The following is a 26,920-nucleotide window of genomic DNA, read 5'->3' on the forward strand; positions in this document are numbered from 1 at the left end:
TAGAGGGCTGAGACAGCTCTGTTTCCCCCCAAAACAAGGTTCAGTGTTGTCTCTGAACTGAAATGAGCTGACAGCTCACACCTCCTGTGCCTCCCCAATCTCCCCAGGCTTGGAACTGACCCGTGTGGGTGAGCAAGCCACCGGGCCCTGTAATAAGGCGTGGTGGGAAGAGGAAGCGTGCCTGCCTACCATGTCACGTCAACACTTAGGTTTATAGACGACTGAGGAGGCAACAGCCAGTGGTGACCCAATGGCGAGCATTTCTGAGTCCTCCAGAGGAGGTCCCATTGGGTACATGGGAAGGGAGGGAGGGAGCTAAGAATGGCAGCCTTGCCATTAGCCCTTCTGCTCCCTGGGTTGGCATCTGAAAGCAACCGAAATGATGCGAGCAGCGGTGATCCAGCTGACACTGATGCAAGCTGCCCTCACCCTTTCCAGGTGCGCCTGCTCACTGGCATTGGAAGGTACAATGAGATGACCTACATATTTGATTTGCTGCATAAAAAGCACTACTTTGAAGTGCTGATGAGGAAGAAGTTGGATCCGGTAGGTGTACAGTATTTTGAGCTCCAGGACGGCATATATTGTTGACTTTACAGCTGACTTCTCAGGAATAATCCCAGTCAGGGCGGCCCCCTGGGATCAAAGGGAGAGAATTAAAGAACTTCCTAGGACACACACCGTAACCAGTAGCTTTAAGTTACAGAGTTCAGACTAGGTAGCAATTATGCCGATAGATGTTAAATAATGAGGAAAACAAGTTTGTGCACTTCCTGTCAGCCTGTCACCTGCCTCGGCTGTCTGAATGCTGGCTCCAGGGAAGCAAAAACCCTTCCTGGGAGCCATGCGAAAGTAGATTAACCAGCTCAGAATGCTGTGTCTGATGGCTTTGAATGGAGAGTTTTCAAGGGACCATGAGACTGCGTGTTGCCAAGAGCCGCTAGGAAGTGAATGGAATGCCCAGGCCTGGGCTTAGAAGGCTGTGGGGCAGCTTACAGTGATGACCAGGAAGGAGGCCTGGAAGCCAAGGCCTGACCTGTCAGCCCTCTAGGCTCTGGGCACTTCTCTGTCTTCGGCGTGCCATGTGACCCCAGGCATGTCACTTACGGAGCTTCTGTTCCCAAATCATTCATTTGGCTGATTGATTGCTTCAGCCTCTTTCACCTCTGAAGATTTAAAAACCAAGGCACATTTTTGGCTTCTGGGAACTTGAGCTCAGCCAATCAGGACTAAGAGATAAAGCAGAAAAAGTCTCCCCAGTGCTGGGCTAGTTTCAGGACAGACCAGTCCAATTGTCAGGAGAGGAGCAAGTCCTGGGCCGAGGTACACCTGCAGGATACCCCAGAGGGTTTTTTTAAAATTGTTTCCAAGGCGTTTTGGTTTGTGCATGTAAATATTCTTTTAATAAGTTTTTTTCCTGATAACAAAAGTAACGCATATTCACTATAGAGACGCTTGGAAAACAACAATGCACAGAAAAAAGTCCTCACCAGGAGACAGCCACTGCTAACAGTCTGGTGTAGGCCCTTTCTCTGCACATGTAGCCAGAAACATATATACACATAGTTATGTATTTTTTAGCAAAACTTTTATCATGGTGTGTAGATATAAAATAGCCTGCTTTTCTCACTTAATAAGCATGCCATGAATATTTCCCAAACCAACATTGGCTGTAATGGCTACATGGTATTCTCTTAGTCCTTATTCTGGACATCTGGATTCTTTCCAGTTGTTTGCTATTGAATACCTGTGGTACATCCATCTCAGCACGTTTCTCTGCTTACTTCTTAAGGGATAGATTCCTAAAAAATGGAACTGTTAGAGTAATGCACATGTGCACATTTTTGAGGGTTCTCCCTTCTGACAGGTTTCACCGTTCACATTTGTACCAGCAGAGAGGATGTGCCTGTTTTCTTAGGGTAGCATAAACTTTTGTGTTCATTTTTGCTTATCTTTTCCTTTTTCTTGGGAGTTTTCAAGGAACTTTCAGAACCAAGGGACTCAGCCAGTCATGCCCCCTCGCAGTCACTGGTTGACCTTGGTACTCCCCTTTTTCCCTGGGCAGAGCGGTACCCTGAAGACAGCCCTGCTGGACTACATCAAACGCTGTCGCCCGGGAGACAGTGAGAAGCACAACATGATTGCTCTGTGCTTCAGCATGTGCCGGGAGATCGGGGAGAATCACGAGGCAGCTGCCTGCATCCAACTGAAATTGATCGAGTCTCAGCCCTGGGGTGAGAGAGGTCACAGCAGTGCCCTCAGGCCAGTGCTGCCAGCCAGGAGAGGTTTTTGGGACTAAGAAGGGGATTAATACCCACTTCAGCTATTAACTGCCACTCAGTGGGGCCCCAGCTGGGCAGACAAGAGACGGAAGGGGATTTGGAAGGCATTTGCCCCTCTTGTAGCCCATGCACCCGGGGTGACATCCATCCGGAAGCAATGTGTACACTGAGGCTGGGCGAGCCTGCCTTGATGCTTCTGAGAACTAGATGAACCCTGCTCCAAAGTGTGTGCTTCTGGTCCAGTAGCCTTTAGCTGAGTAAGACATGCCTGCCTCCTAGCGAATGTGAGCTGGATGTTTCTAGTCCAGCCCACCATCACTGAGTGGGATGGGAGCAGCCAGCCTCCAGAGTCAGACACACCCCACAGGTTTCCCCTTCTCTCCCGCAGAGGACCGCCTCAAGGACGGGCACCACCTGAAGCAGCTGCTGCTGAAAGCCCTGACTCTGATGCTGGATGCAGCAGAGAGTTATGCCAAGGTAACAGTGGAGTCTCATTCCAGAACGGCCTTAGAGCTTGGTGTCTGCAGTAGGAATTATCTGATCTCCCTGGGCTCTTCCAAGTGAAAGGAGACGCAGCCTTGGGCCAACGGGGGGCAGAAGGGGTGAGTTCAGTTGCTGGAAGGTTCCCAGGGGACATGCCAACATGTCCCCTGTGCCTCCCTCTACCCTTGTCTCTCAGGACTCCTGTGTGCGACAGGCCCTGCACTGTCACCGGCTCACCAAGTTGATAACACTGCAGATTCACTTTCTGAACACTGGCCAGAACACAATGCTCATCAACCTGGGCCGCCACAGGCTGATGGACTGCATCATTGCTCTACCTCGGTTCTACCAGGTAAGCAAGGAAGGAAACTCTAGAAGTCAGCTTTGTTGCCAGCACCCCTTCCTGCCACCCCTCTCCTGGGGCCCACAGGTTGAGTCACTTGCCTGGAATATCAGGACTAGAGACAGAATCAGGGTAATTCTAAGCTTTTACTTTTAGCTGTCCGATACACCAAATTGCTTTTCATGGCAGGATTTGTTAGCACATTGTTTGGACAGAGGTTGGAGCTTGCTGCTAGGCCAGCAGAAAGGCAGACAACCTTTGGAGAAACATTCCTGCTAATGGGCTGAGTATCTCTTAGCCCCACTGTTTCTAGGATGGGACACCTGGGTTAGCATAGGGATCAGGGCTGCTGGGAGGCTGGCTTTAGCACTTAGGTTACCAGGGAATCAGCCCCTTCCCTGTTCCTTACACAGTTGAGTTAGTGGGAAAAATACCATTTCTCAGTAGTTTTACTAACTCATTGTGAAGATTAAAAATACCGCAGGAAAATGTTTGGGGTTTAAGGGAAGAGAAATGTCAAACGAACACCAAACTTCCCAATGCTAATGCTAATAGTCTTTCCTGATGGTCACATTCACCATGAATGTAACAGTAGGAAGTTTTTTAGAACCCCTTGCCTTCAATTTTATATCAGATAGGGCTCTAATGGTATCCTTCTTCCCCTCCATCCTTTTATAAGGCTTCTATTGTGGCTGAGGCCTATGACTTTGTTCCTGATTGGGCTGAAATTCTATACCAACAAGTGATTGTTAAAGGAGACTTTAATTACTTGGAAGAATTTAAGCAGCAAAGGTTATTAAGATCTAGTGTATTTGAAGAGATTTCAAAAAAGTAAGTATTAAAATGACTCTGCTTTGAGATAAGGCATGGGTTAAGAATTCTATGGCTAAATAGAACATGTCTGTAGCTGCCTCTCTGAGATGGCAAACAGATGTCAAGAATCGCCAGGGGCACCTGGGTGGCTCAGCCAGTTGAGCATCAGAACTTTTGGTTTCAGCTCAGGTCATGATCTCGCAGTTCGTGAGGTAGAGCCCTGCGTCAGACTCTGCACTGACAGTGCAGAGCCTGTGTGTGATTCTCTCTTCCCCTCAAAATAAATCAACTTAAAAGATCTCTTGCTTCTGGATGTTTTTTTAACAAACGTATGCAAATAGATGAATGAGAACAGTTTACTTACAGCACTCTGAATTTAAAATGGGAGGACAGCTGTTCAGCTTGCCCAAGGTGCCAAACTGTAAACCTCAGAGGCCTCCTTTGGAGTACTGAACTTATTGCAATTAAAGTGAGCATTAAGATAACATTTTTAATGAAATAATTTCATGTTTATCCAGGACCCCTAATACCATAGATAGAATTTCTCAGATTCCAGCATCATCTCCTATGTAAGTAGCTGTGTCAGAGTAGACAGCTCTCGCTCAGATACAGTATCTTAACCTGTACATTCTTCTGTTTCTTTTCTAGATACAAACAGCATCAGCCTACTGACACAGCTGTGAAAAACCTGAAGAAGTTATTCACTTATTGTGAAGATGTCTACTTGTATTACAAACTTGCATATGAACACAAATTTTATGACATTGTAAATATGCTTCTGAAGGACCCTCAAACTGGCTGCTGTCTAAAGGACATGCTAGCAGGTTAGGTGGATGCAGATGATAGGAGGGTGGTTACTGCCGAGATGTCATAGATGCCTGTTTTCTTGTACTGAAGTGAGGTACTGACAGATGTTTGTTCAGAATAATGTGGTGGGGGTATGTGTTGTCAAGTTGTAAAACCCCAGGACTGACCATAACCAGTCCTCTGTGAATAGTGGGTAAATGAGAGAATTTTCACGAGGAAATTCTTACTTAAAAGTGATCGTTCATCTATACCACTTCAGATAGTATAGTATTGGTATAAAGATCAAAAGCTCCATCTTCCTGAAGATGGCTTCTATTTAGATATGCAATATTGATTAAAGAATATCTGTGCCTGCAGATTCCAGTTTCAAAGGAATTTAATATTATTTACACAGTTAAGGAACAGATGATACATTTCCATTTGTTAGAAACTGATCTCTATAATAAAATAGATTTTAAATTCATTGTATGTCATCATTACTGCCAAGGAAATCTTAGCCCTTGTCTGCCCTAAAACAATCTTTATTTACTGTAATTATTGCTGTGTAGTCATTGCTTTCTGTTAATTCCTCCAATCATTTAGACGGTTCTTACACTTAGTAGTCTACAGAGCTTTGATTGAGGTTCCTATTTCCTATTTAAGAGAAACTTAAAACATGTTTTGTTGTCCCTACTTTTGATTCTCTGACAGTTTCAAAAAGACTCCAACCACAAATTTGGTTAAATTGCTTAAAATATATAATAAAGAGGATCACCCAATCTATGCTTTTACAGCCGTAACCTGAGTAATAAGCTCAATTACTCCAAATAAATAAGCTCTTCTCCGTACTGAGTTAGGCCTTACTATCTAAACAAGCAAATAATTTGCCCAAATAAATAAGGAGAGGAAGGCAGCCCTATACCTTTGTCGCTCTAGGGTGACACTAATCAGGCCTGGCACATCATTTTTGTCTTAAAGCTGTTAACTGCTCATCAGGCATTTATTAATAGCTTTGTAAGTATACAGAGAACTCTAGTCCCAAGAGCTGTTGTTCTATACTCTCCAAAAATATCTCTTGGGAGTTAACACAAAATTTAAGTCCTCACAATAGTGATTTTATTAAATTAGTTGCTTTATAAAACATTGCAGATGTCATAATTGTTAACATAACAATTTACCAAACTGTAGTCAACTGGTGCAGTTTGCTGAGCATGTTTTATAAAGGAAAGGAAATGCCAAAACCCTGTTAAAGTTGTTCCATTGCAGCCCAGGAGAACAAAGGAGGATTGTTCAGACACTGAAATCAGGGAAATGAAACAGGTAAAGAGCTTCCCTCCCCCGTCTGAAGCACTCCGTCAGAACAGTCTGATAAATAGAAACTAGACAGTCTATGCATTCAAGAGATTCCACAACTTGTAATGCAACACAATAATGGAGGTCTGCCTTCTTCAGCTTCAAAGTTGGAGGGTTTTGGTCATTTGATTTTTAAGTATCAAGCTAGTGCTTTTCAGCCATTGTATCTTCACTCTGAGATAAGCAGTCTTCTTCACAATGTATTTTTAATATCCTCACGCTCAATTTTAAGACAAAGCAATTTTAATACTAGGTGCACACGGCATGCCCTTGCTGCAAACTGCTTTTCTTGACAAGTTATGAAGTAGTTCAAGGAGGTATGGTTAAGGCTGTATTACTGAATGGTGCTGGTAAATACTACACAATTTTTGTCATGTTGCAACCTTTGTTTCCAATTCAGTGACTGCTGCTATGGAATCAGAGAGCAACAATGACAACATTATTACGCTTGTTTTTTTAAACTATGATTTAGTAGCAACTGAGGTTCCCAATTTTAACCCCTTGGCAGCAAGATCCAAATTCCCTCATTCGCACATTAGCACCTAAGTGTCAAGGGGTTAAATAACCAGCACAAAAGATACTGCACTTCTGATTGTAGCATTTGGCAGAACTGAAAGGAAAGGAAGTTGTGCTACATGTTGAAGGGATTGTGGGCAACAGAAAGAAGACACCAGGAGAAGATAAAATGTCACATGAAGTCTTCATAGTCTTGTACATATCCTCCATCATAACCACCATAATCTGCCAGATCGTCTTTCATGGTGGCCTTTAATCCCCCTCCAGGAACCACGCCTTTCTTCTTCTTTTTGGCTTTGCTTTGCTAAAGACAAAAGAGAGTTAATTCATGAGACTGTCCACTGTGGGCACCTTTTTCTGGTACAGAAACCCTCACAGAGACACTAAAGCCTCTGGCAACAAAAAAACTTTAGGGGAGATCTCAGACCTAACCCAAAGCAATTTCTGTTCCAAAAGAAAACTCTGACCATGTCTGTGAACAAAAGGACAGTAATGGCACTCAGGCTCCAGCTCTATTCCAATTTAAATTTTAGTTCAGGCTCCCAGTACACTGAGAATATTATGCCCCACACCCCCATCCTAATGTGATAGGCATCTCCCTTGCATGTTTGCCCTTACCTTTTCTTGCTTTTGTTTTTCACTGCAAAGCACAGTCAATGAATTGGTAATCTTTTTCAAGTCATCAATTTCCACTAAAAAAAAAGAAAAAGGAATTACCACCTCTACTTTGTCCATCATTAGCTTCAGTAACTTTAAAAAGGCTATGAATTTGTCCTGTTAAACATAAGATGGTAAAGAATCACGATTCAGTCTATGGCTAGGCTCACAAATCAGAACTATTTAATGTAAAATAGAAAACTCCGCAACAAAAATTTTATAATGACCTGAAGTAACCAAGACACCATTGTTCAAAAAGAAACCCAAAGTGTCTTTAGAGCTCATACTGTCCCCTACCATACCTCCTTAACTCAATCTAAACATGTGAGGGGGCAAAAAAATAAACACACGGAGGATCACCATGCCTTTCCACAACACATCCTCAATGCACACTGAGGAGTGGCTGAATGAACATGGAACAACCATTCTTAAAACTACAAATTACAACTCCCCACCCTTTAGGGTCTCTATTTTCTACCACTTCTACCACAGGAACCAGAATGAAAACAGGTTATCTCAGAAATCTCAGTATCCTACTAGGAGACAAGTCTGATTAGTGGACAACACATCCTTTGATCCTTATAAAAATACCAAGCTGAAACACAGCAGTTTTTAGCTACCAAAAAAGAGTTTCAGTTTTGGTTGGAGAGCACCTTCAAAAAGAAGAAAAAAAGTATATGTAAATAAAATACCAACTATGGGTATATCACTAATCAAATTCAGAACACCCAAATTAGTAATGATTTCTCAAGGAAATCCCAATTGAAAGTTCATTGTGTAGAATTCCTTTTTCTCGATCTTAAAAACAGCAGTGCTAGCAAAAACAGTCCCTTCCACATTAGTGCCACACCACCCCTGGTTTTTACTCCCACACACCCTGTCTCTGAAATGTATGACTCCTTTCAGGGCATGGCACCACACCCACAGACCCAGAATATAGGTACCTGTTCTGTTGAGCAACTTAAACCTAGAGTCACAGGCTTCCTTGTTTGTAAAATGAACACTTACTATGGTTGCACTCAGCTCTAAAATTCCGTATGGGGAGAGACAATTTTCCCCAAAAGATACTTCCTCGTCCATTTAAGATATAATTAGATAAGGGGAGCCAACAGCTCAGAGCCTGCATCGGATTCTGTGTCTCCCTCTCTCTCTGCCCCAACCCTGCTTGCACTCTCTGTCTCAAAATAAACGTTAAAAAAAAAAATTTTTTTAAAGATATAATTAGATAAAAGAATAAGCTAGTGTTTTATCAGCTTTGTATCAGCAAAGTCCAGATGTCCCTTTGGGAAGCCATTTTAAAAAAATTAAGAAGAGAGCCTCAAAAAAACAAAACCACTCAAACTCACTGGGTATTTGCAGAACATTCCCAAGGTAACTTCTGAAAAGGAAATCCTAAGTCTATTATAGCATCCCAAAAAAACTCAACCTCCATCCTCCTATGATGGGCTGTTACTAAAATCCACCTACAGAAGTAGAGATTAGAATTACTTACGTGAAATACACACATCTCGAACTAAGGCTTCCAAAAAACTGGCATAATATAGTGACTTTTCATATTGTGTAATTTTATCTTTTAGTAACTTTCCAAACTCTGTGAAGTCATCTCTTGAAGATGGGTTCATAGCATCTATTCCATAAACTGTATTATTAACACCTGCAGGAGAAGAGGGAGCACTAAAAATATCAGAAAGATTTTTTTTAGGTTTATAAACCAATTCGGTATCTGAACAACGCTGTTCTTTCATGCTAAAGCAGAGTTTCTTAACCTGGGTCCACTGGAGTTCTTGGACAGAATTCAGCAGGTCTGCAAATTTGGATCAAAGATTACAACTTTATTTTCATTAACCTCTAATTTAGCATTTCCTTCCATTTTGATTATAGGCAATAAATCACAGTGGTTATAACTAGCAAAAACCTGTTACTAGTAAAGATCAGATATTTTCATATCACATTACAGTTGTAGTTCTCTTAAAATATTGTTTCGGTCATCATTACTTTCAAATCACATTACTTATTAGATAGACCTGCCACTAGATCTTATTTACTGCATTAATAAAAAAGCACATTATTACTGTATCTCGTCTTTTTAACATTATACCTATTTCAATATAACAGACTTCCTTAGTAAGTAAAATTCTATGTATTTTCTGCATTTAAAAAAACATCATATTAAGAGGAAACCTGTAGTTTTCACCAAGCACCAAAAGCGTCCCTGGCACAAAAAGGATGTTTTTAAAGTCTATGTCTAAGAATAGCCTGCAGCAGGGGAGGGCCTGGGTGGATCAGCTGAGCGGCTGACTGTTGGCTGACTGTTGCTTTCGGATCAGGTCATGATCCCACTGTCATGGGATCAAGCCCTACGTCGGGCTCCATGCTGAGCATGGAACCTGCTTGGGATTCTCTCTCTCTGCCCCTCTTCCCCTGTTCCTTTCTCAAAATAAATAAACTTAAAAAAAAAAAAAAAAATAGGCCACAGTAAAATGGGGAGAGAAGGAAAAAGCAAACAAAACAAAAACCCAGATGGCTCCTGTCAAAGTATGCAGCTGACTCCAGAAGCTAAGAGGGGTAAGCCATGTATTAAAATCCCAACAGAGGGGCACCTGGGTGCCCTCCTTCTCTGCCCTTCCCCCATTCATGCTCTGTCTCTCTCTCAAAAGTAAATAAACATTTAAAAAATCCCAACAGAAAGAATCTGGCCTAAAAGGATTCTAGGCTAAGAGACAGTATACTTTGTATCTTCCTCAATAGCAAATTGAGTTAACAGTATCACTGATTTAGTATTTTAGTATGAGAAATACAACATTAAAACCCTATTAACTAAATGATGGCTGTATGAATCCATGTTTTTGCCTTGCAATCCATAATTGTCCCATTTTAGAATTTTTAAGTAGCATGTAAACTCTTTTCTTTAATAAACACTTGGCTGGCTGTTACCATGCTATGAAGACACTGGATAATGGCTGCGTGCCCTCTGCAGGTTAAGATCTGCCAAGCACACGCCAGTGCACAGGAGCACCCAAAGTAACTCCTCAGGTTGCCAGCAACTCCCGGAGTGAGAAAATCACATCTCCCACAGAAAGGACAATGATCACTTGTCAGCCTTCCTGATCCATTTTAAAGAGCAGGAAGGATGGGGATACAATTAGCTATAGGTTTCAAAGCTCTTTAACTCTTTCAACATAATCTTCTACTCTGAAAAGTACACAATAGGTAATGACAACAATGAGCTTAATTAAACAAAGGGAGAACTTTTAACTATTTCTTTGGCCATGTTTCTTACTTTCCCCTTCATGTCATGTTACTCTCCCCCTAGAACACTCTGAACTTCCATACATACAGGATCCTGAATATGTTTTTTATCTCATGTACCACTCACAACTGTAGCATGACACACAGAAATGGAAGCCCTCTAAAGACTGGGTATGGCGAAGGCCAAGAAGGGTCACAGAAAGGAATGATCCTGAGCAGAGGCACAGCTGAAGGTGAATGCCCCACAGGGACATTCTTATCCAGATTTAAGACAATAGGACAGCCCTATAGTCAGTTCAATATTTAAACCTCAAAGCTACAGACCTCACATTTCATCCAAATTTCATCCAGCTGATATATTTAAAGGAGCAGGAAACTTTATTTGAAAAGGTCCAATGATTTATCTTAATAACCTTTTATGTGATACTCGGAACATAATCATTAAAAAATCTGAAAATGTATTTCACTCTGCCTTAAGCAATGAAACCTCAAACCTCAAATATAAAATAAAAACTACTTTTGAATATCTAAGTTCGCCAGTATTGTTATGCCAAAAATGGAGATGTTTTCTAAACTTTCATAACTAGTAACCAGTTCCACGCATGCACTTGGAACTTCAATACTTCACTGCAATCACCCCCTCCCTGCACCTTACCAAAAGTTTCTTTTGCTAATTCAAGGTCTGACTCTTCCTGTAATTTCTTTAGTCGCAGTTTATCTGCTAACTGTTCTTCTGGTGTTAGCACTTTAGGTTCTTCAGGTTCTTCTAACTAAAATGAGATAGAAAGAAAATTTTAAAACGGCTGGGATTACGAATGACCAGTACATTTTTGAATTGTGTGAACTTTTTTTAATAAACACAAAATTATAAATAATAGCAAATACTTATAAAGTGTTTATTTCAGGCATCCTTCTAAACACCTCAGATGTTCTTATCCTGATTTTACACAAAAAAATTTGAGGCACAGAGAGGTTAAGCAACCTGTCCATGGTAACAGAAGGTTAACACAGCTGCTAATGTGAGAGAGCTAAGAACCCAAGAAGACTGAGTTTATTTCCACAGCCTTTTTAAAAAATATGGAATTGAGACTGTAGACAAGGGAAAAATCACACTCACATTCTGCTGCTAAAGACTGTATATTGATTGAAACAACTTTTCTAGGGCAACTTGGTAATGTGCATCAAGTCTTAAAATAACTTTTATATGCTTTATGGACTCAATTGCACTTCTAGGTATTTATCTTAAGAAACCAAAGATGCACACTAACATTTAGCCACAAGGATGTCCATTGGAGTATTACTTATAATTTCCAATAAATTTAGAGATAACCCAAATGTTCAACAAAAGAATAAATAAAACATGGCACAGCCATATGACAATACAGATGGCCCTTGAATAAAACAGGTCTGAAAAGCATGGGTCCACTTATTCAGACTTTTTCTGGTATTTACAGTACAGCAAATGCATTTTTCTCTTCATGATTTTCTTAACATTTTCTTTTCTCTAGTTTACTTTACTGGAAGAATATGATATATAATACACACAACTACAAAATTATGTGTTGACTGTGTTAGCAGTAAGGTTTCCAGTCAATAGTAGGCTATTAATAGTTAAGTTTGGGGGAAGTCAAAAGTTGTATGTAGCTTTTTGACTGTGCAGGGGTCAGCACCCCTAGCCCTCACATTGTTCAAAGGCCAACTGTACTATGCAAACATAAAAAAAGTGTTTTGGGGGCACACGGGTGGCTCAGTCAGTTGAGCATCCAACTCTTGTTGATTTCCATCCAGGTCATGATCCCCCAGGGTCATGGGATGGGGCCCCACATCAGGCTACATGCTGAGTGAGGAGCCTGCTTAATATTCTCTCTCTCTTCCTCTGCCCATCCCCCACTTGTGCACACACACGTTCTAATTAAAAAAAAAAAAAAAATTGGGGGCGCCTGGGTGGCTCAGTCGGTTAAGCATCCGACTTCGCCTCAGGTCACGATCTCACGGTCTGTGAGTTCGAGCCCCGCGTCGGGCTCTGTGCTGACGGCTCAGAGCCTGAAGCCAGCTTCGGATTCTGTGTCTCATTCTCTCTGCCCGTCCCCCAGATGTGCTCTGTCTCTGTCTCTCAAAAATAAATAAAAATGTAAAACAAAACAAAACAAAACAAAAACACCAAAAAAAGTTTTCCTCTTGGGGCACCTGCATGGCTCAGTAGGTTACGCATCCCACTCCAGCTCAGGTCATGATTTCACAGTTCATGAGGTCAAGCCCTATGTCGGGCTCTATGCTGACAGCTCAGAGCCTGGAACCTGCTTCAGATTCTGTGTCTCCCTCTCCCTCTGCCCCTCCCCTACTCATGCTCCATTTCTGTCTTTCAAAAGCAAATAAACAATAAAAAAATTTAAAAAAAGTTTTCCTCTTACATTTTTATATTATTATAAAAGTAACACATTATCATTGTCAACAAATTTTAAAGACACACAACAGAAGTTGTCAGTTATTTTCCAGTTCTACTTCTCTGACAGTCAACAGTTTAGTGAATATCATTTCTTTATACTGTGATACTTCCTACAACAAATGTATCACTTTTACTATGAAGGAGAATCTATGACAGTATTCATTAAAGTGGGAAAAAAGTAAAGGGAACTTGTGCTATTCATAGTTAACTATGTCTATGCAGCTTGCAGATTCTGACTCACAAGTCCACTTCTGAAATACATCATATTTTGTTTCTCATGGAGAGGATAAAATGAGAAATGTCATTATGCCAAGTTAGGAAATCTCAGAATACTTTCTAGAAAGAAAAAAGGAAATATCTTGACTTAACTGTCTTTGTAGACCTGGACATTATTAAGTATTTCCTGCATCAAAACTGAACTCATCTTAACTCAATATTTTACTTAAGACAAACTGAGCACACTCTAACTAATAAGGTTTCTTTATGTTGGATATAAATACCAAGACCCAACAAAGGAAGTACAAATTCTAACTTCAATGACCAAGAAAGATCTAACCAAGATGGCTTCTTAGACTGAGTTCTAAGTTTCTATTGCTTGTTCCGATCATAGAAACACACATGTAAATATTTTTGATATGCAAGTATAAATTATTTTAAAAGTATCTAAAATGTCCCTGACTGGGGAAACACACTTGATACATTGTTGGCAAATGCAAACTGGTACAACCCCATACAGAGGGCAATTAGAACCCTTGGCAAGACTACAAATGTAATTTGCCCTCTGACCCATCAATCTCTCATTTGACAATCTATCCTACAAATATGACTATACCCATTAAAAATGACACACAGATACGGCTATTCATGGAAGTACTGTTAGTTCAAGTACAGGAATGGGGGAAAAAGATCCAGCTGCCCATGACTAGAAGACTGGTGAAATAAAATATGGTACATATTTGTAGCAACAGAATACCATACAGCTACAAAAAACAAAAAAAAAAGAATAAACCAAAAACTAGTGAAAATGCTTTATTATAGGGGGTGACAGGGAACAGGATGGAGAGGAGAGGACAGGACAGGAATGGATGTTTGCGACTTAGTTCTGAGTGTACCATTTTCGTATGGTTTTGCCTTCTGAACATTATTTCATGTTTAAAAAATAAAGTTACATAAAAAATAAAACTTTAAAACTTTAAAAATGGAAACGATAACAAATAACTCTAAAATGTGTATCAAAAGACATACTGACACAAAATAATACAAATGACTTTAGAACCCAGAACATAATTATACATCCTTAGAGGATATATTCTCAATGCAAAAAGAATTGCAAAGAAATCCTACAAACATTGTTAGTATTACTGGTATTGTAGAAAAGCAAATAAACAATTATGTTACCATTATTAGAATCCATGAACTAACGCTGACATACACAACACATATACTCATGCATTTATTTCTTTCCTAGCTTCACCTATAAAAATGGGTCTAAAAACCTCAGGGAAGTAGCACATTCCAGGCTTAAAGAAGAGAGTTTACCAGGTGAGCCCAGCACTTATTGTGCCAGAAAGCAAGAAGTTTTCAAAGACTAATAGGGTTCTGTCAAAAGGATGAACATTAGAACAAATGAAAGGGTTTCCTACTGGCCAAAGTTGGGAAAATTTGAGCATCAAAAGAATAATTACTGTATCTGAGTAAAATTTATAAAAACCTGTACATCTACAAATTTACTCAAAAGAAAAAAACCCACAAACCCCTCATTTTTCAACCCTTTGAAGTTACTATTACACTCCCTCCTTACTCTGGAAATTAGTGATTACAAGAAAACAATTAAGCTTTTACTCTGCTTTTCTAGCACAAACCATATCAAAGTAATCAAACAGCAAAGCAAGTAGAAGAGGAGGAAGAAAAGCCAGCCAGTAACAAATGGAAGAGAAGTCACTGGATGAGAAAAATCACCATTCTGCAGTCCGTAATAAAATAATTAGGCAACAATCATTACTAACACTAAACTAATGGGTGGGAGCTTGATGTGAAATTGGATTACTTACAAGAATATGTAATTTTATAATAGAAGGATCAGACTGTTACCACCTTAACCCAGTCATCAATTTTAGCATCACTAATAATAGGACAGATATTACGTGACTCTTGATGTGATATGATGCAATATGAAGCACATAGCATGACCTCTAAAGCATTCCAATTAAAAATGTTTAATCTGAATCCCATCAAACTTTTAGACTTACCGGCCAAGTTACAGGAAATTGCAACTGTAAGCAATCAGACAAATCAAAAAGGTGGGATATTCTACACGACAAATGGGCTCCTCCCTTCAATAAGTGAATGTCATTTTACTTTTTGTTTTCAAGTTTATTTGAGAGAGAGAGCACATGCATGTGCATAAGCAAGGGAGGGGCAGAGAGAAGAAGAAACAGAACTCCAGGCAGGTTCTGAGCTATCAGCCCAGAGCATGATACAGGGCTTGAACTCATGAACCATGAGATCATGACCTAAGCCAAGATCAAGAGTTGGATGCTTAACCAACTGAGCCACCCAGGCGCCCTTACTGTCATTTTAAGACAGAGAGAAAGATACTCTAGGAGACTTAGGATATGTTAACAACCTAATGCAATGAATCTAAGGTCCTTGTTTAAACAAACCATATGTAAAAGATATCTTGGGACAATTAGAAATTGGGCACATATAGGGGTACCTGGGTGGCTCAGTTCGTTAAGGGTACGACTCAATCTCAGCTCAGGTCACGAACCCACGGTCATGAGATCAAGCCCAACATTAGATTCCACATTGAGCGTGGAGCCTGCTTGAGATTCTGTCTTCCTCTGCCCCTTCCCTGTCTGTGCACTCTCTCTCTCTCAAAAAACAAAATAAAACAAAACAACAAACAAAAAAACCAACCCATATACGCTGAATATTAGATGACATTAAAAAATTACTGTTCATCCTATTAGATATGTAATCATGTGAGAAACAGCTTTGATTTTTTCAAAGATGCATACTGAAGTATTTAAAGATAAAATGCACATTTTATTTACTTGATTTTAACAAAAAAAGATGAAGCAAATATGGCAAAATATTAGCAACTGTTAAATTTAGGTGACATACATGATTATTCATTATGATAATTTATCTACTTTTATTTTGAGGGGCTTTTTTAAATATTTATTTTTGAAAGAGAGAGCACGCGCAAGAGGCAGAGGGGCAAAGAGAGAGGGAGACACAGAATTCAGTTTGGGGATTTACTTCTCTAATAGTGTCCATTTATTGTCTTTACAAAGCCCGTCAGACTGCTAGGTAATACTTGCTGTCTATTAAGACAATGTAGCATTACTGATGTGAGAATTCTGTATTTCAGGAAATGAATATTACTTACCCTCTTTTTAATTTCTTCTTGCCTTTTTTTCTGCTGCCGTTCTTTCTCTTTTATTTTCTCTGCTATTTTTTTCTTTTCTGAAATTTTTACTTCTGAAAGAAATGTTTTAATCACAGTTACCTTGAATATTTTCCAGTTTGTGGATGAGACAGACATAACAATAATATACTTCAAAAGACCAAACTTCTCCTAGCTCCAATTTCATATGGTGATTTACTCGTGAATAACAATGGGAAAGTTCTGGGACTCTTCCTTTCTCTTCTCTGATCTGACCCCTAGGACTCAAACATCTCCCTTCATATTTCCCCAGTGCTTTCAGCAGGATTTAGATTATTAAAATATGAGATCACACCCTCCTCTACTGTCTCCTAACAGCAGCACTCAAACAGAAAGTGGCAGGCAGTATCCAATCTGATTATGTTTTGAGGGGAGAGAAGAGATGGGAGGAGAAGAGAATAAAGTGAGAATGGAAGGGTGTTTGGTTTCTCAACACAAAAATTTTCAATTTTGCAAGCATTTTGTCATTTGTCTTAAGTATTACATGCTCACCAAGATATAAAACCAAAAATGAAGGAACCCCAGTGGCTCACCTGGTTTTATTTCTGCTTCCTCCTTTTTTTCATCATCATCATCATCCCAGTTATCCTAAAGAAAAGGACTTCTATTAATAATTCTTGCCTGTTTATTTTTCCATGTGCAACTTATCTAACTCCACAGAAAGAAGTGTGTTTTTTTTTTTTTTTTTTTGTACTGCATTAAAATTGTAAATTAATGTTAGGAAAATGCACATCTTCATAATGTTGAGCCATCCTAGCCAAGGAAAAGGGCTGTTTTTCCATTTGTTCAAGTCTATTTCTGTATCTTTCAAGGAATGTTTTAAAGTTTCCCTCTTGGAGATTTTGTGAATTTCTCTTCAAGTTTGTTCCTAAGTATTTCTCTTATGTGTTCCTACTGTAAATTGGAGGGGTTTTTTTTTTCTTCCCTGTTATGTCCTCTAACTGGTTATTATTTGTGTATACAATTGGTTTTTACATGTTAATTTGTCACTTTCATTGATTCTCTAGGGTTTTCCAGGTGTACTATAATATCATCTGTAAATGAAAATGGCTTTACTTCTTTACCAATTCTTATGCTTCCACAACTGATTTATCTAACTGCACTGGCTAAACCTCTAGTACACTGTGAATAATGGCAGAGATGATGGGCATCATTATTTTGTTTTTTGGTTTTTTTTTGAGAGATAGAGAGCAAGTGGGGGAGGGGCAGAGAGAGAGGGAGACAGAATCCCAAGCAGGCTCCAGTGATGTCAGCACAGAGCCTAATGCAGGGCTTGAACTCACAAAACTTGAGATCATGACCTGAACCAAAACCAAGAGTCAGAAGCTTAACCAACTGAGCCACTCAGGCACCCTGCCTTGTTGTTCTTAATGGAAATATTTCTAGTGTTTCCCTACGAAGCATATGCACCCCACCACATTTATGCAGTAAAATTTATCAGTCTTTTCTTTTTATTGTCGGTGAATTTCATCAAGTCAGTTTCTTCTAAAACATGTATGCTTTCATTGTTTTTTATTTAGATCTCTAGTCCATATGGAGTTTTTTCTTTTGTGTGGTATGAAGTATGGATCTAACTCTTTTTCTAAATGGTTACCTAATTGTCATAGCATCAGTTATTAAAAAGTATACCTGAGCCCTGTGATTTGCCACATACTAAGTTTTCACAGGTACTTGGTCTACTTCTGCTTTCCCACAGGTCTACTGTCTCTTCATGCACCAATACCACACTGCTTTCATTACTTTAATTAATTATAGTATGTTTTTATGTAGGTCAAGGCTGGTTCCCTCTCTTATAGGTTTTCAGGCTTTTTAGTGTTCTCCTGGCCATTCTTGCATGTTTGTTTTTCCATATGAAATTTTATATCAACTTGTCTGTTAACACAAGACAACCAAGCCAAAACTACTTCTCTTAAAGTAATTTGCAGTTGTTTTAAATAAAAAATTAAAAGGACTTTATATTTCTTACTTTCCCAAATGTGAAAACATCCAACATTCTAGCCAATGGCTCAATTATTGATATACAACACAACCTATACAACACAATTATTGGTATACAACACAACCCTGATTAATGAGTTAAATCTATATAATATTTAAGCCCAGTATTTAAGAGCAGTCAAGAGCTGATCAATAGCTTATTGAACCCACTCCCTAACTTGGGTAGGGCAATTTAAGGTTGATCTACACTCTTGTCTTTTCTACACCTAACACAGTCATTGAACTAAATATAAACTGATTATCAAACAATTTTCTAAAGGTTCCAGAGACTTTAGAATGTTTAAGTTTAATAGGGATAGCCATTTGAAGCTGAACCACAGGATTGCAAGAGGCTCTGCTGCTGCTGGAAGATGTAGAGGCTGACTAATGTGCCATAACTATGACACCAAGCTTCTGTTTTATAACAAGACAGCTCATAATGAATCAGTCTAGGTATTTAAACTAACCAAACCTCGATTTTAATAAAACTCTCTAAGTCCACCAGAGAACTAAAAAATCCTGATTAAGGCTATCATAGGCTCTGCAAGCAGAGTAGAAAGAAATTTGGATAAAAGTAAAATATTTTTATAATCACCTCACCTTGGCAATTTAACTCACAGGTCAAGGTTAACAGACTGAAAACAAACCTGCTAGTCATTATTTGGACATCTAAGATACAAGAGTTAGAAATTAAAAAGCAAATGTTTGTATAATCTGACTGGTTTGCTTAAGTGCTTGTTATCAATACACCACAGTACAAAAGGAACCCTAGAGTTGAAAATAAAAATTAACTACTAGGAGTTTTTTGTTATTGTTTTAATCTTCACATAATATAGAAAGCTGGGTCTGTGACTGATATCCTGCTTAGGTGGTGCTCCAGACAGGAAGACCATTTGCTTACTTCAAAGGGGTACATATTCACCACTCTCTATTAATGATAGTGATGATGATGATGATGATGATGATGATGATAAAGCATTTACTAAGTGTTTACTTTGCACCAAGCACTGTGCAAAGGGCCTTACATGTAGTAACACAGTTAACCCTCACGAAGTCCTGTAAGATGGTGGTTTCTCCATTTTATAGGTAAGAACATTAGGCCCTCAGATAGCTATCCCAAAATCTCAGGGAAAAGTAATGAATGAACCAAACCAACCAACAAAAACAAAACAAAACAAAACAAAACAAAACAAAACAAAACAAATGAAGGAACCAGGTTTAAAGTGTCATAGTAAACAACTTCTTACTGGAGTCCTGAAGTATACCATAACTATCTGAGAACTAGGTCCCTCCCCACTAAAATTCATTCTATCAATCAGTTCTGGAATGAGCTCCCCTGGAATTGCAGGAAAGCTCATCAAAGGAAGGGTATGGCACAGAGTGATGTGTCCAGCTACAACTATACCAGTTACCTACCTCAAATTGCCTGTGATGGTTTTCTATTAATTTTAAGAAACAAGTCTAGCAGCCTCTGGTACCAGGAGGCCAAGAGGGGAGAGGTATAGCTAAAAATGAGCAGCTCCATCCCAATACCTCCAACATGGAGAAACAGATACATCAGGAGCATTTCTCAGTTCCCTTTCCCAGTAAAACATCACCCAACCCCCATCCATATCCCTGCGCCCTCAATATCTCATTTATACCAACTCTATGTACCACCCCTATCCCAGTTCCTGGTTTCCCTAAATCAAAGTATAAATCTTATTCCAGACACTCAAGTTAAACTGTCCCATCAGGGCTGACATAATGAGGCTACCTAGATTCCACCACAGAATGGATTTTAGTAGCAAAAGCAGTGGTCCTATCAACAAGTCCTGGGAACAGCTATGGCACCTGCTCCTGCGTTCATAAAAGGACCATGAAAGGCAAGCTCTGCCTGTCACCCTCACCCCAAAGTGCTTGAAACAAGGCTGCCCTGACTGGGGACAAGTCCCTAAAGAAGGGAGCATAGTGAAGTCAACAGAGAGACTTCCAAATAGACGTAATTCCCACAGCATAAGGCCAGGTAGTTTTCCCCAAGAACTAGAGTTTTTGTTTCCTTAGTTATAAAATTTGCCAGCGCCTAAAAAGTAAATGTAAGGTCAAAATCTGCCCAATTTGCTGTAAACACTAGGACTTTGTAAATGCTGACAGTAAGTTCAGATAAAATTTAAAAAACGTTCTTAGAGAAACACCTAAAATTTAACACGTTTAAACAGAGAGTAAGTCTGTAATTTAGTAAGCTCTAAATGGTTATTTGGTTCCAGAGAATACTTATCAATAACCAAGTAAATTCCTTACCCAATTTTTGGTAGCTAATAGATCTTCCAACTGTAATATTCAATTAAAAATTTTTTTTCTGATGTTTATTTATTCTTGAAGGAGAGACAGAGACAGAGCATGAGCAGGGGAGGGGCAGAGAAAGAGGGAGACACAGAATCCGAAGCAGGCCCCAGGCTCTGAGCTGTCAGCACGGAGCCTGACATGGGGCTTGAACTCACGAGCCAGGAGATCATGACCTGAGCTGAAGTTGGACACCCAACTGGCTGAGCCACCCAGGCTGCTCTCCTAAAATGGCTAGCTACCTTCCTTAGAACAGAGGCAGTTTAGGGGCACCTGGGTGGCTTGGTCAGTTAAGCGTCCAACTTCGTCTCAGGTCATGATCTCATGGTTTGTGGATTCGAGCCCCACATCCGGCACAGTGCTGACAGCTCAGAGCCTGAAGCCTGCTTTGGAATCTGTCTCCCTCCCTTTCTGCCCCTCCCCCACCTGTGCTCTGTCTCTCTCTCAAAAATAAGCATTAAAAAAAATTAAAAGAAAAAAAAAAGAACAGAGGCAGTTTATAAATCTCTTGCTAATCTACACTCTTCTACAGATACACACCCAACATCATTTGAGCCTTTGCTCTGAAAGAGATGGCTGCTTTTCAAGTTTAAAACCTACTTCCCAATTGAACATGACTGAGAACTGAAAACAAAATTTTTAAACCCTGCTTTTTAAACATTTCTAATAATACAGCCAGTAGTTGGCTGATCTGTCATTTTTACAATGCACAACTACAGAATGTCACATGCAATCAGAGAACACATTTAGGGCTGAAAATGCTTTCCAACTTAAGCAAGATGTATTTATAGATCATCAAACAGAAGTAGCTTCAAAGGAGCAGTAAAATTCTTCTGCCCCATAGCAAGAGTCCATTAATTAACATATACTCTTTTACTTCCCTTTAAGTAATTTGGTTTAGATAAATAACCTTTTGCAGAAAAAGAGTCTTTTACTGATGTTCTGTAAGCTGTACTGACGTGCTCTAAGAGGCTTCACAACTGTGTAACAGGCTTCTGGCAAGTCTAGACTTCCCAGCAAAGTTCAGTTCTTAAAAGAAGCCTAAATGTTCTTCCATCATCTCAAAACTATGCTGGTTTCTGGAAGCTAAGGTACCTGCCTCTAAAGTCTACTTCATTTAATTCTATTAAGTTTTTAACATCCTACTATGTATTATGGCTAAGCACTCCGTTGAATTCCATCTCAATGCCTACCAGTTTCACATGTGGAACTATTATTAATCAATCCTACTTCAAATGCCTGGCTAAAGCAATATCAAGACAATGAACACTAAACAAATGGCTTATTTATTTTCAGTCATCCAGCATGACAAACACATTTTCAACACCAAACATCCTTCCTAACTGAGGCGCCTGGGTGACTCAGTCAGTTAAGCGTTACACTTCGGTTCAGGTCATGATCTCATGGTTTGTGGGTTCGAGCCCTGCATTGGGCTCTGTGCTGACAGCACAGAGCCTGTTTTGGATCCTCTGTCTCCCTCTCTCTCTCAAAAATAAACGTTAAAAAAAAACAAAACAAAACACTTCCTAACTAAAAACTTACTAGTTATAAAAACTGCCAGGGTACTGAAATGATATAATTGAGATTTTCCTCAAAATAACCTGGTTAGGGGAGAATAGTTAAGTGGAGATACAGAAGAAATAAGATTGCTCATGGATTTATTTAAATTTCTCTTTAGTTCTGTTTATGTTTGGAATTTTTCATGAGAACTTACACACTTCAAGATACCCATTTCCTGGCAAAATGCCCACCTTCTGAGTATTTCCCAAAAATCTCCCCTTCTTCAGAAATGCTATTTCTAATGCTTGAAAAATGTCCTTACTCTGGTAGATTTAGGCTATTAAGCAGGATACGATCCTAACAGATAGTTGAATGGGTAGGATGAGTCAGGCAGTTTTCAACTAAGTTTATTCTCGGATCTTTTAAAAAGAATTGTATAATAACATTATATGTGCAAATGCCAGAGATGCTTGAACACAGCCAGTTTTCTCAAAACAATTCTATACAACTTGAATAAATCCGGCTTTTAATCTATTCTATTGAAATACTAGGAGACTAGTAAAATAAAGTAAAAGTTGTATTGTCCCTGCTTGCAGGGGATATGCACTCATTGCCTTAACACAACCTACACATCACTCCAGCAATGGGGAAGGAGCCCAGTGACATATGCCAAGTGAACACTTCCTCCCTACCTCTGCATAACATCAGGATAGCAAGAAAGGTAAAATAAAGCCAGCCCGTGACATGAGACTATTTTCCTAGTTCTCATCTTTTCTTTTCTTTTTTTTTTTTTAAGATTTTATTTTTAAGTAATCTCTATACCCAACAGTTGACTCAAATTTACAACCCAGAGATCAAGAGTCTCATGCTCTACTGACTGAGCCAAGCAGGCACACCTAGTTCTCTTGTTTTTAATTGGGAAGAAGCACAGCTTCTCTCCCTTCTCTCCTCATGATTAACAATTCTATAGTTTCTCCTAAATCCATTTCTGTCACTGCCAGACAACTAAGTCAAGGACAGCAAAATGTTATAATGTCTACTGAAGAACAGTAAACTACTGAAGCAAATTACTGCAACAAAGACCTCAGTTTTCCTTTCATTTCTCAGGATATTACAAATGACACTAAATCTATATTCTTAAAAGTTAAACACTAGATGACAACACAAAGCGAAGAACTTATTCTGTTTCTACATCTTACCTTTGAAGACTTAAAAAAATGCATATATTATACTATTTAAAGGCTATGATTATTTGATCTTGTGAAAACTAAGCTTTGTTTCATATATTTACAAAAGGATTATGTATTAAAACATCAAAATTCAGAAATTTGGTACTACTCATTACCATCCAAAGTGACAAAATTCAACTCTAGACTGGTAAACTGAACAAGCAAAAACTTGCTTGTTAATCATTCCATTCAAAACACAAAATTCACAGTAAAGAGCCATCGTGGAGAGTCCCCTGGAGCTCAGGAAATCACAAAATGTGGCACAAAATAAACCCAGATACTGGATCTAAACAGGGTATTTCCCGCAAGCCAGAAAAATTAAGGCAACATCCTGAAGTAAGAGAGTATTAACGTTTGCGTGCCTCCCAAGCGCTAGGCAACTATGCCTAATACTAGACATATTAGATCATTTAAAATGCAGAACAACCCCCTGAAGTTATCTCCTGTAAGGACAATTTAGATTGGGGAACTAAAAGGAAAGAGTAAAAAAACTTGTTTATGACCACAAATATAGAAAATGTCAAGGCAATAATATACACCTAGGTCTGTCTGATTCTAAAGCAGAGGAATCAAATTACTCCATGAATAACATACCTTGGGAATCTTGAAGAAATTCAATAGAAATAAACCAACATTTCAAGTGAGAAATAAAATGGACAAGTTCAGCTTTTTTCTCCAAGATCAACTTCAATGTTTATGTAAAAGAAATAAGATATTTGCATAAAAGAAAAATTCTGCACTAAAAGAGTGACTGGACAAGATGACCTTTATGGTCCCTTACAACCTGTAAATCTCCAAAATTAGTTCCAAGTGGTAAGAATTATATTTATCAGGAATGACACCATTTAGATCCAATAATCACAGGCAGGTTACTTCATAGCATTAGTCCAGACTATTCCCTTCAAGCTTCATTTTCTGGTACTTCTTTCCTGATTTCTCTCTCTTCTCATTTGCTGAATTATTCCCAATAGTCAGAACAGATGTCCTAACTGCTGCATCCAGTAAGCACAGAAAAAGTAAAAGGACAAATGTGAACTAAATGCTCAAAATAGAAAATCTGTTACAATGTAGTAAGGTAACTAATATCTTGCAATGAGAATGATACACAATCCATTCCCATGTCTATACAACAAGTAAATGAAGCATCTAAGTATATGCACAATAGCACTACTCATTTATTAACCCCAATGTGTGCAGAACTCACATTATTTCTGGACCTCAAGCTGTTCAATAAAGTAGACATCCACCTCATCAGACTCAGGAGAAAAAAAAAATCCAAACATAAGTAGTATTAAGTTCATAGTGATACCTATTTAAATTTTTTCAGCTCAAGCAGAAGGACTTAACAGGACTCCCAATATGTGTTGAAGGGTATAAGTCAGGAAAGTAAAACACTAAGTGAATCAAAACCAAGAGAAACCATCTTCTCAATTCATAAAAACTCTGCACAAATGTAAAAAGATTTTGAGAGTTCTGTTAGAAAGAATCTTAACATTCTGGGCTTGAGATGTTTGTTAACTACTAAAAACAAAAAAAAAAATGAATGCACTAGTCATAATGTCATCTGGACCAATATGAGTCCCCAGGAGTTTTCAACAACAAACGACAAGGATAAATCTGGTTCAGATCAACAAGGCATAGGAAAAAAAACACTGGCCCCCTCCTCTATTCTAACCAATATTTTCTTAAGCGTCGTTCGTATGCGAATAAATAACTCACTCCGTCAACTCTCCGTTTTCCCAGGACTACCTAGGTTTCTGACAACTTAACTGCTGGCTATCTCAGTACTCGGTTTTTACAACAAGGTGGGGAGAGGGTAGTCTAAAGTTATTTTGTAAACTTTACTGTTTCTACTTGTCTTGTGGGGGGGGGGGGGAAGGCTAAAATTAAAGCACAATATTTCATTCATCAAACTGCTCCAACAAACTCTACAAATGGGCCTTCAGAAACAAAAATGAGTTACTGTCCCTAGGGATACCTGAGCTCAAACAGGCAGGTGGTTGTAAGACTTTCCATATGGGATAAACCATTGGGCTCAATGCCCAACTTCCCAGATCATTCTGGCGAGTGGCTCCAGACCGCGAAGTTTGCACGTGGGCCGGGCCCGGCCGCTGCTGTCACCTCCCGTCGCCAACTGGAGGGTGGGATCCAGGCCGGGACGCAGACCCTTAAAGAAGGGCTGGGGCTGGGGCCGCCACCGCCCTCGCCAAGGAAATCCAAAAGGCCACGCTGCTCGACTCCGGCCCAAATGGCCGGCGAGCGTAGGGGAGGAGGGCACCGGGGGGCCCTACGCTCGCGTCTGGACCCGTAGACCGCAGGCTCGGGCGGCGCCCCTGGGCCCAGAGTCCACCAGCTCGCCCCTCGGCGGGCATCCCCGCCCGAGACAGCGCCAGTTCGCTCCCGCGAGGCCCGGAGTACCGGCCCGCACCCACCTTGACGTCCTCGTCCTCGTCCTCGCCTTCCCAGCGGTCCCCGCCGGCGGTGCCGCCGCCCCCCACCTTCCGCACCGGGTCTTCCACGGAGAACGTGTCAGCGTCTACGGAAGAGAGCGAGCCGCGTTAGTGCCCGATTCAGCTTGGGGCCAACGCCGGCCCAGCCCCTGTCCCTCGTAACTTCCCCTCACCCCAGGAGTCAGAGTCCCCCGCTGCTGCCGCCGCCATCTCGAACCGGGTGTGAGCGTGTGTGAGGGGAGAGCTAGCGAGGAGTTAGCGCGGCGGAGGTGAGTCACTGACTTTGCTCTCGTTGGCCGGCGCGGGGCAGGCTGGGACCGTGGCTGACTCTGCGCCGGGGCCCAGGCCCCGCCTCTTCTGGCGGCGGCGGCAGCGGCGACGCGCGCGCGGGCGTGAAGGGGGCGTGGAATGCGGCCGACAGCGCGGGAGTCGGCGGGAGAGGGAGACTGAGTGTTCCTTACCCCACAGCGTGGAGGTAGTGGTCCTGGAGGTAGCGGGGCGGGGAGAGAGGAATCGCACGGGAGACGGCTGCCCCAGCGTGGGTCCCGGCGAGGAAACATACGTGCGAGGAAGTTAGAAGCGCGCCTTCCTTGGCGCTTGGTGCTCGCCCGTCGTTGCTACCCTTTCCCTGCCAACTGCAGCCCCGCCCCGACCGGCCGGGTGCGCCCTCCCTGTCTTCACTGTGGCCGCCGCCCGGAGCTGTTGGCGGATACCAAGGAGACCCCCAAGCTTTCCAAGCCGCGCCCGCCAGTGGGGGCGGCGGACCCGCGGCCCCGACCCCCGGAGGAGGCGTCGCGCGCTGGACGAGGGGAGATTGCTCTGGACGCCGGCTAGGACCGGGCGCCCGGGAAGGAGCAAGTGGACAGGGCCGCATTCTTGGCGGCCTTCTCAGCCAAGGTACTCGAATTCAGCTCCTGGCGCGTTTGCCTTGAGTTATTCACGAAGGGATCGAAGAGAGCCCCAGAACTCGAGGATTGTCCCTTCCTGTGAGCCCCTTGAGGCCAGCCAGTACATGATTCTTTCGCAGAATAATTTCGGAAGTCGGTCTGCGCTAGGCCTTGTC

General features: G+C 40.8%; 2 protein-coding genes across 3 annotated transcripts in view; one reads left to right on the forward strand and one right to left on the reverse strand.

Moving 5' to 3' along the window:
- Positions 1–5,191, forward strand: part of SPG11 (SPG11 vesicle trafficking associated, spatacsin) — an 86,903-nt gene extending 81,712 nt beyond the window's left edge. For both annotated transcript variants that reach the window (XM_060618693.3, XM_060618694.3), the window contains 6 exons: positions 439–546; positions 2,066–2,234; positions 2,671–2,759; positions 2,962–3,117; positions 3,788–3,939; positions 4,570–5,191. In XM_060618693.3, the coding sequence (XP_060474676.2) occupies positions 439–546; positions 2,066–2,234; positions 2,671–2,759; positions 2,962–3,117; positions 3,788–3,939; positions 4,570–4,750 (855 nt within the window). In that variant the 3' untranslated portion in view covers positions 4,751–5,191. The remainder of the gene's footprint in view (positions 1–438; positions 547–2,065; positions 2,235–2,670; positions 2,760–2,961; positions 3,118–3,787; positions 3,940–4,569) is intronic.
- Positions 5,192–5,800: 609 nt separating this feature from the next.
- EIF3J (eukaryotic translation initiation factor 3 subunit J) lies at positions 5,801–26,146 on the reverse strand. Its single transcript, XM_060618695.3, has 8 exons — positions 26,031–26,146; positions 25,840–25,943; positions 16,913–16,967; positions 16,323–16,414; positions 11,138–11,252; positions 8,726–8,887; positions 7,195–7,268; positions 5,801–6,880 (listed from the first exon to the last, which is right to left on the reverse strand). The coding sequence occupies exons 1-8, from the start codon at positions 26,065–26,067 to the stop codon at positions 6,749–6,751; spliced, it is 771 nt and encodes a 256-aa protein (XP_060474678.1). The 5' UTR covers positions 26,068–26,146; the 3' UTR covers positions 5,801–6,748.
- Between the last annotated feature and the right edge of the window lie 774 nt (positions 26,147–26,920).

The sequence above is a fragment of the Panthera onca genome, chromosome B3 (assembly GCF_046562875.1).
Source record: "Panthera onca isolate mPanOnc1 chromosome B3, mPanOnc1 haplotype 2, whole genome shotgun sequence".
Lineage (NCBI taxonomy): Eukaryota > Metazoa > Chordata > Mammalia > Carnivora > Felidae > Panthera > Panthera onca.